At 37.4% G+C, this 9,458-nt stretch overlaps 1 protein-coding gene across 1 annotated transcript; it reads left to right on the top strand.

Annotated features, from left to right (window-relative positions):
* The first annotated feature begins 705 nt into the window (after positions 1–705).
* Positions 706–9,444, top strand: CUNH1orf146 (chromosome unknown C1orf146 homolog). The gene is made up of 5 exons (XM_009290473.2): positions 706–774; positions 2,747–2,840; positions 3,967–4,135; positions 7,047–7,125; positions 8,706–9,444. The coding sequence occupies exons 1-5, from the start codon at positions 706–708 to the stop codon at positions 8,823–8,825; spliced, it is 531 nt and encodes a 176-aa protein (XP_009288748.1). The 3' UTR covers positions 8,826–9,444.
* The last annotated feature ends 14 nt before the right edge of the window (positions 9,445–9,458 follow it).

Raw genomic sequence — 9,458 nt, 5'->3', positions numbered from 1 at the left:
CTCCCAAGCCCCGGCACGGCACGCAGTGTCGCCGTGCCCCAGGCGGGCGCCTCAGCGATGTGAGGCGAGGCCAGGCCCAGCCTCCAGGCTGCCTCACGCTTTTGCCAGGGAGCTTCAGTGTCCCCAGCTGCACCGCATGAGCCTTACAGAAATAGAAACGCCTGCCAAGCTGGATATCCAGGAATATTTTCAGAAGAGCAAAATGCAAACGTACATGAAAAGAGCTAGTGCTCAGGCCTGCGGCACGGTGGGCCACTCCAGGCTGGGCAGGAGGCCTGGGGCAGTCTTCCCAAAAGTATCTTAGTGTAAAAGGTGCACAGTGATAAACGTGCCCTTTGAAAATAGGGCAAATGTTCCTTAGTCGTTTTAAGTGCTTTTAGGAATGCTTTTCTGAGGTCATTTATTCATTATGCTGGTCTCCCTGTTACGCCTTATAGAGGAAGCCCTCTCAGATGCAGATTCTTTAAAGGCATTTAGGTATCTAATTGCCATCTTAAATTAGTTCAGTGGTAGTGGGCACTTGAATAGATTTTGGAGAATTGGGTAGTGCCCTGGGTTTTAATCAGATCTTTAATGGATCCATGTGCCTTAAACATTTCACCTCTTTAATTGGCAGGTAATATTTGTCATTTTTTCTTTTTCCAAGCTTTTCAGAAGGTGGCAGCTGAGATTTCACTGCAGAGCCATTAAACCCTTGGAAAAAAAATGACAGAAAGTGGTGGGCAGGAACAGTCAAGATGGATAACAACAGTTATTATGAGTACAGCGCTGCAGGTACAACTCCACTTGTCAAGAGCAGCATCTGATTCACTAAGAAGTGCTGAAAGAAGCATTTCCTATATTCTATACGTGGAAATATTTTATGCAATGTCAATGAATATAGGGTTTTGAGGATAAAACAGTGACATTAGTCTGAAATTCTTTCCACTATAGTACTGGTTCTTTTTGTGTGTGTGTGGTTTTTCTCCTAGTTACTTCTGTACCTATTTAGTATTCTTGCCACCTGCTATTCTGAGTTATACTGCTTTAGGATTGTCCTCCTGATTCATCATTTTTGCACTGCACTGATGCTGCTTTCAATTAGCACTATGAATAAGTCCATCAGAAATGTTTTTAATTTTCTGAATTTCTCCCTAAACACTTTATTTTCTACTATACAGTATCAACATTGGGGTAGATTATTACTCAGTAAGTGTGCAATTCAGTTTAAAATAGTGAATCTTACAGATACTGATGTGTATTTATATCTGTTAATATCAGAAGCCTGGACTGTGTTCCTCAGTAAAGGGAAAGGGTATGTCAAGGAGCTTGTAATTAGTTCCTGCAGCTGAGACCAATTTCATGCCAGCTGGAGAGAATTTAGAGGCAAGAGGGCTTTGATTTACAAGCAAGGATATCTTACGCTAGCTTGGCTGACAAGGTATTACCCCATCTCTGCTGTATAAATGGGTGAATGGTGTTGAAGTAATTCCTGAATCACCTCAGTTTAAAGCCTGTTCTTATTTGCCTGCTTCTTTTGGAGTAACAGCCTGTAAACTGTTCCAGCTTGGGAACTGCTTCAAGGGCAACTTAATGCATAACATGGTGAGAGGTATCGGAGGGCAGTGATCTCATCAGCTATAGCAGCATAACTCACTCCTACTAATAAGAGCCCCAGCTCTACTCAAAACTACTGCTGTTGGTAAGGACTCCCAGTGAGCAAAGATACGGAAATAGCTGAATACAAATCTAAGATGGCTTTTCTTTTACAAAGGCATTGCTTTGTATCAGTTTTGGTTATGAGGTTTCTCTTTTCCCTGCGCAGCTATCCTTTTCTTATAGCTGTTATTTATATTTGTGCATTAAATAATTCACTGTCAGCAGTGGCTTTGAAGCAGAGAGTTTTTCCAAAATTGTAGTTATACCTCATAAGCAGCTGTCGTCGAGTGTTCCCTTTCCAGACCAATTGAAGCATAACATTTCTGGTTACTGCCTCCTTCAGGGTTAACTTGCTATCCTGACTTTATTTTGTACTCTTCCACTAAATCACGACACTTCCCTATATAGGCAGGTTGGCTAATGTTTTAAATGTGTAGGTTAAAGAACATGTTATTAGCTAAAAAGGATTCAGCGATTTAATTTTTAAAATGTGTGTGTTTGAGCAGCTTCTGTAGAACATACTGCAGAAATGCTTTTTGCAGGCTGAAAAACGTATCCAAACCCACTCCATTCTGTAGATGATTATGTTGCCATGTTCTGGTTTTCCTGAGTGGATTGCATTCTGTCGAAAGGCTTTAAAGGAAATCATGTCCCATACAGATTTTCTGAACTATCTTCCAAATGCAATGCTGACATCTGTGAAAATAATGCAGTCTAATTAACTGGAGTCATAGAAACACACTACTGTAAGTTCCTCACTTCTGCAAATCCTCCTTTAGCACATCTTACAAAAATAGACTGTAAAATGTTTGAGCTTCTTTATGTATTATGCAAGAGTTTCCTGTGGCAAACTGAATGTATGCATGCAAAATTGTCATTCGATGTTTGATAACTTCCCATGCAAATGTTTCAAAATTTCATTAACTGAAAAAGTTTAATTAACATTTTACTACTTTTTTTATTGCAAGTGGAATAAAAAATATTTTTTTAAACAACTATGCTAAAGTTCTATCTCTAATGGTCCAGACAATGCTTTGAGAATATTTCTATCTATCTAACTTGTTGGCTGAAAACATATTTTAAAAATAACCTTTTAAAATTTATTTAGACTCATGAAATTTCTACGATTCTGCAGAGGCAACAACACCGAGTTCGATATTCAGAATCGGTGGAAATTGGATCCGTGATTTTTTCTGTTTCTGGTACAGTACTTTGAAGTTTACGTTTTTAAACTCATAAGCTCTAATGAGGTACAAGATCAGGCCCTGTTGTAGGCTACACTAAACTGAATAAAAGCTGCCTTGTTGGAATGTCGTGCAATAGTGGAAGGAGCTGTGCTGTGGTTGCACACAAATCAGAGGGTGGAGCAGAGAACTTTGAGGATGAAACGTTTTCATTGTTTTTTACTTTTTTTGGATGTATTGTAGAACAGCTTATGTTAGATCATCAGCCGAACTGTTTAGTAAATTGTTATAACTGAGCGAACACGTTGCGTGCCACTAACATGTAAGGCAGCTGTCAAGATTTTTAGTATTCATGGCTGTAAACACAAGAGTGAACCAAGACCCTTGGCTTTCATCTTCCAAGTTGAGTTTGCAGGCATGGTGGTAGCAGAGGAGTTAGGGAAAGGATTCTTTGAGTGGGTTTGATTAGGAAAACACTGAAACTGCAAACGTGAAATATCTGTCCTTCCTTTTTAGAGCACAAGATGCTTTAGACAGGTAGACGAGATCCTTAAGCTGAAGCTTTCCTGATCCGTAAGGATTAACAAGGCACACACTGGCCTAGTCTTTTGTAGCCTCGATTGTTAAGCCTCCTAAACTTCAGCCTTCTTAACTTTCCCTTTCAGAATAACTTAGTGGATGGGGTTAGACTTTCATTTTTCATGGTAGACAGTTTAGCTTACTTTGAAGATGTTACAGGTGTGTTTGTTTATCTCATTTAGAAATAGGACTTGCTGAGCTCTTCAATCAGTCTCTGCATTTGCCCTAAATTCATTCCATTAGAGCAGTTTCTTGTTCCTGAAGCATGTGCTTTCAAAGGCATTCAGATGTCTGTACTCTGAGTGGATTGAACAGTTGGGGTTTTTTGATGTTATGGTTGAAAATAACCTCCGAGTTATCTGTAGTTTTACCTGAAAAATACTGGTCATCACTGGCCAAATCTCATGATTGCACTTCACTGTCGAGATGTGTAAATTCATTCATGTGTTTTGTTCCATCGGCTTCTAAACTCATGTTTGAGTAAGAATTCTGCTTCCTGGTTTGTGGTGAGAACTTAATCACGTTACTGCCATGATGACTACATTTATATAAATTTCTTCAATAGGTGTTGCATTTATGCTGGCAGACACTCAAGACTTGCTTATGACGGGGGAAGAACAGTTCTTCAAAAGAATTCAGAAGTTCATAAACATTCATCGGAACAGTTTTTTGGTTTTGTCAGCTGCTCTTCACGGACCAGAAGAATGGAATGTCATGTTTAGGATTCAGAGAAGGTATGATTTCAACATCAAACCAAAATTGTGATTGCTAGAAAGAAATGGAGTAGCGGTCCTAGATTCGGGAATGTTATTTTAGGAATTATTTTCAGGAATATGAATTTTATTTTGCTAATGCACTGGAAAATTATTTAAAGCATATATTTCTTAATGGCAAATGAAAAGAATACTAAGTGAAACAATCTGACGTGTCACAGGTAACAAAAGGGGACGTTCCTCAAAACACAGCAAATAACATCCCTTTCAATCACTTTAGGGCTAAGTAATACAATTCTTTTTAAAGTTTTCTCTTAAACTGGAAAATTAGGCAATTTTCTTAGCTCTGTCAGCATCTTCTCATGATCATTTTTGAAACAGAACTGGCAGGTTTCCTTCATGAGAAAAGGCTTTATTGTAAAGTACGGATTCTTTACCAGCTTTTAGAATCTGTTTACTTGGAACAGTGTCTATTATACAGAGCTAGAACAATTGAAATAATCAATGCTATTTTACACCAGAAGTATAAAACTGGACATTAAAACTGGTTTGTTTAAAACTTTATCTGTGATTTCTAATGAAGCCTGAAAACTTGCATGTTTCAGTACGTACCTGCTGACAACAGTTACCAGGTTGTGCTCCATACTTGTAGTCAAAACTATTTTCTGGTAGGTACAGTAATCCTAACTGCAGTCGATTTTCACTCTTGACATCAAAGAAGTGACTATTCTAATGGAGTCTTTGATCTTTACCTCCTTGAAACTAGCACCAGTTTTGTTAAATCCTGGGCACACTGCCAAATGCTGATGAGTAGCAGAGTGTATGGGATGAAATGTAGGAAATCCATTACCCATTTGTGAAAATTCCATAAATTTTCATGAGAGGTCTTAAAAGCTCTGCCACCATTCAGCAGGAACACATTACTCAGCTGATGGCAACGCTAATTCTCAACCTACTCTGTGGTTATGTACAACAGATTTTGCGTACGTGTCAATCACTAACAAATGTGATGTTTTGAAACTATATTCCATTTGGCGAGCCAGTAATTTTATTAGAATAAAAATAATAGTTTTGTCATTGCAGGCCATACCAAATTGATGTTGATGAGGCAAATTATATTTTAGATGCAAGTGCTTTGTTACTACCTGGCAGCTTGGGGTTCTGCTATTGTATGTAATCACCAACTGAGTTTTTGCATTGGTGGGGTTGAAACTTGTGCCGTATTCTCTCAAACTGCAAGTCACCTGTTGAATTTGTTAAAAACCAAAAAGTCCCCTGCTATTTTCAGGTCTCCCTGTATTACTGTTTCTTTCTGCTTATTTATGGTTTTGTTGCAGTTGGGGAAGGATTTTTTTACTGTTATTAAGAACATTATAGGATTGTTGTTCCAACAACATGAACACTTTATGTATGTAGAGTTGTGTATATCACGGGGGAAGCGGGAGAAAACCAATCTTTAGCATCACAGCTCAAATGAGCATTCCACTAAAATCCTCAGTAAACCTGTATGTTAATTTTTAAACACCTTGGAGGAAAGACCAGCCTTGTGTTCTAATGGCCAGTACTCTGCCCATTGATCAAATTAATAAAATACAAACTAAATTTAGACCTGCTGTAATTGGAAGCAGAACTATCGATAGAAATGGATTTTCATGGATCTAGGTAAGTACATGTAATTGTTTCTGTGTTGCACTTCATTCATTCATGTTGTGCTTAGCCCATTGCTAGTATTAGCGAAGTTGCGTCTATTTCCCTCATCCCTAAATGTAAATCAAACCACAGTTTCTGCATCGGATTTTAGCAAAACTCAACAGTGACCCGAGTACCTACTCTTAGGGAAGGACACTGCCTATAACATTTATTTTTTCTAATTAAAAGAATGGGCAGCCAAGTTCAGGTCGGCTATCTAACCAGCATGGGTCTGAATGTGAGTGAGTCCAAGTCATCAAACGGATTGAGGGGAAGAACAGGCGGTAGTCACAAGGGGAGGTCACAGGGGAGTATACAGCTGAGCAGCTGGGCACTTTGTTTGGATTAAATTTTGGATTATTTAAAATTCCTCATTCTTTGTTGTTAAGGCCCTAACATGTTTTAGCTCTACAACAGAAAACGGCAGCAACGCTAACTGTGTTGTCATTGTTACAACACACTTGTATGTTGTGTGGATAAGACTCAAGAGTACACACTTGTATGTTGTGTGGATAAGACTCCTTAAGACTTAAGATACAAGTCTTAAGGAGAGGCTCTGTGCTTGCCAAAGCTTTGACCTCTCTCTCTTCCATGACTGCATTGAATGACAACTGATGCTAGTATTTTAAACCTTCAGATTCCATTCTCAAGAATGAATGCATATGAATAACATTATTTATAGAAAGAGAATGAATTTTAGGTTAAATTATTTGAATGACCAAGTCTTTACATGAAATTCTTAGCAGAATTATCCCATTATCTTAATCACATCTGACATATAGATTGCTGTATTTAGACAGTACGCTACAAAGATTTGGTTCAAATTCTGAAGTATTTTTAGCACAGTGGTTTTAGATACTTTCCTGGGGTTTTTTATGGCTTTGGAAGAACACAAAACATTTTTTTACCGGCACTGAGAACGGACAGTCTTCAACAAAATAGCAGAAGAGGGTTTCGTTCTCTCTGCATGTACACGTGCTTAAGAAGTGTTGATTGATTGTCAAAGAGCCCTAGAAAAAGAAATGAGCCCTTCCAAACCCCCCCTAAACAAGTGGTACAGAAATGGGACAGACGGCTAACCAAACGGCATGAACTCTCCAGTTGCCTTTAAAGATAAAAGCAATCTCCTATGTACTTGGGGCGAAGGCACAGTAAGAAGTTGTTTACATCATGTGGGAATGCTTTTCGAGTTTTATGGTGTAACAAATGTGCATTCTTAACCTTGATTTATTTTGATGTGCAGATTCCTGGGCAGTAATTTACGTGTAATACCAGTTCATAATACTGCTGAAACTGTTAAGTTAATGCTAACTATAGCTAAGGTAAGTCTGGTTGCATATACTTAAAAATACTAGTTCTTCAGAAGTGTATTAGCCAGGAAAAGCCAAGAACTATAAAATATTTATTTTTCCTTAATGGAACTTTTTGGGTCATATTGACCACAATCCATGTAATCCATCGAGGTAGGACTGTTACTCTGATGCTTTAGCTGAGTCTTTATTGTTAAAGGTAACTTTAAAAGCTCTTCATAGCATCTATGAAGACAAATTAGATAATTAAATACTCAATTCTGTTCTTATTTACCACTGTTAAGTTAGGATGTTGTCACTTCACTTACTAGTGCAGAACCAGCATGAGATCTAAGTATGTAATGACTTCAACTTAAAGTCAAAATGCCAATCTGAAAACTCTAGTTACTTGTGGATTTTTAACATTTAAAAGCTCTTCATAGCATCTATGAAGACAAATTAGATAATTAAATACTCAATTCTGTTCTTATTTACCACTGTTAAGTTAGGATGTTGTCACTTCACTTACTAGTGCAGAACCAGCATGAGATCTAAGTATGTAATGACTTCAACTTAAAGTCAAAATGCCAATCTGAAAACTCTAGTTAGTTGTGGATTTTTAACGATGCACGTACTAGTATATTATTTCTGCAGCTTAATGAGTGTAACTTATCTGCGTATCTGCAACATACCCCGTATGCATCGACACATTATTAATTGAATCTATTTACTGAACCTCTTTAAAGAACACTTTTCCATGAGAATTCCAACTTAGATACTGACTGTAACAGTACTAGCAGCATCCCATGTACCAAAAATAAAAAGAGCAGGTTGAGTGACACATTAGGAATCGAATATGAATTTACACTTTATCCTCTCCTGAAGTGGGCATCTCAAAATAATAAGCATTAACATATTCAGAGTATTCATCATTTTAAAAGTGTGTGCTGAATCTCACTTACTACAAGGCAAAATTTGTTACTTATCACAATGTTGAACATCATACTTAAACTGATGTCTGGCCCAGACTCTCAATACAGCATTAACCTAAAAGCTTTTAAGATTACTGCTGATCCTATAAACTTGAATTTGCTTTTCCACTTGTTCAGAATGTTTACACCAAACTTCAACAGGAGAGCCCCATAAGAAGCGATGATCGTATATAATACACCACAAATCTATCGGTTGCCGTTACATTAGTTCTTACTGATGCAGTGCAAAGCCAGTTTAATGAGCTCATCTTTTGCCAGAGAATCCCTAACTAGTATAGGGCCTAAAAAACAAACTTTTTTGCCCCAGGTTAAGAGACATGGCCAAGGGAGCAATACCGTCCAACTAATCCCGAGCTACCATACCCAACTCCTGCTGAAACACCATCCAGATAGTCAGCTGCAATGCTGACAGGACTGGTTACTTTAGGACTGGTCTTGCACCTTAAAGGGATACATCAAATCACCTCTGAACGTCATTCCTGAATGTCTACTTCAGAAAACATGACTCAAATTTCACCGCTGAATACTTTTGCATTTGTACTATTTGAAAAATAAGATGTTGAATGTTCTACTACCTAAGAGTTACTGTGTCCTACTGATAATATTTTGCTTTCCTCCAAGATAACTTCCAAGCCACGAGCAGATGATATTCGTTACAAAATGGCAATGACAAAAGCCCAAATAATAGAAAACAGCCCAGTTTGGAAGATGCTTCAGGAGTACCAGTTGCATTGTAATTAATTTAGTATTTGGGGTTTTTATTCATAAATAGAGTAGCTACATCTTAAACAAAATATAGAATGTTCTTAAAAATAGTAACATTTCAAAAGACTGTATGTACAACTTAAGCATTTAGAATGAAAATTTATATTAAATAACTACACAGTGAGAAACAGCATAGAATGCACATTTGGTACAATGTAAGAAAAAAAAAGTGGTTTAACTGCACTGTAGAAAAGCCATCCTTATTTTCAACTTGATTCTGAACTTACGAGCTCATCTGTTTATACTAATTTCCCAAAATATTTAATATATCTTCAGGAACACTTTATCATTAAAGAGAAGGATGATCAAAACAATTCCAAAATACAGGTTTCCCATGCATAAACAGGTATATGTACGAAATCTTACACAGTGTGTTTTTTAAACACAAGTGTTATCTGTTGCGTTACTAATTTTTAACATCTTACTTGGCTCAAAGTTGATGTGTTTCTCTTTAAACCTGGTTTCCTTTGCCATAGTGTTTCTACTATTATCTATCTATGCCTTACAGTCTTGTTTGTAAATACAGAAGCTTGTTTTTCAACGTTAAAAAGCACTAATAAAAATACCTTGCGCTTAAACGGTGCTTTTTAATCAATGGCTCTCCAGCTA

The sequence above is a fragment of the Aptenodytes forsteri genome, unplaced genomic scaffold, assembly GCF_000699145.1.
Source record: "Aptenodytes forsteri isolate BGI_AS27 unplaced genomic scaffold, ASM69914v1 Scaffold237, whole genome shotgun sequence".
NCBI classification, from domain to species: domain Eukaryota; kingdom Metazoa; phylum Chordata; class Aves; order Sphenisciformes; family Spheniscidae; genus Aptenodytes; species Aptenodytes forsteri.
The sequence above is the reverse complement of the archived record's forward strand: the minus strand, read 5'-3'. Positions and strand labels throughout refer to the sequence as shown.

Bases quoted from the DNA above. Each gene is read 5' to 3' on its own strand.
- CUNH1orf146 (XM_009290473.2), top strand. From the start codon at position 706: ATGACAGAAAGTGGTGGGCAGGAACAGTCAAGATGGATAACAACAGTT. The intron at 775-2,746 runs GTACAACTCCAC...AAATTTATTTAG, and splicing joins TTATGAGTACAGCGCTGCAG to ACTCATGAAATTTCTACGAT. The intron at 2,841-3,966 runs GTACAGTACTTT...TTTCTTCAATAG, and splicing joins CGTGATTTTTTCTGTTTCTG to GTGTTGCATTTATGCTGGCA.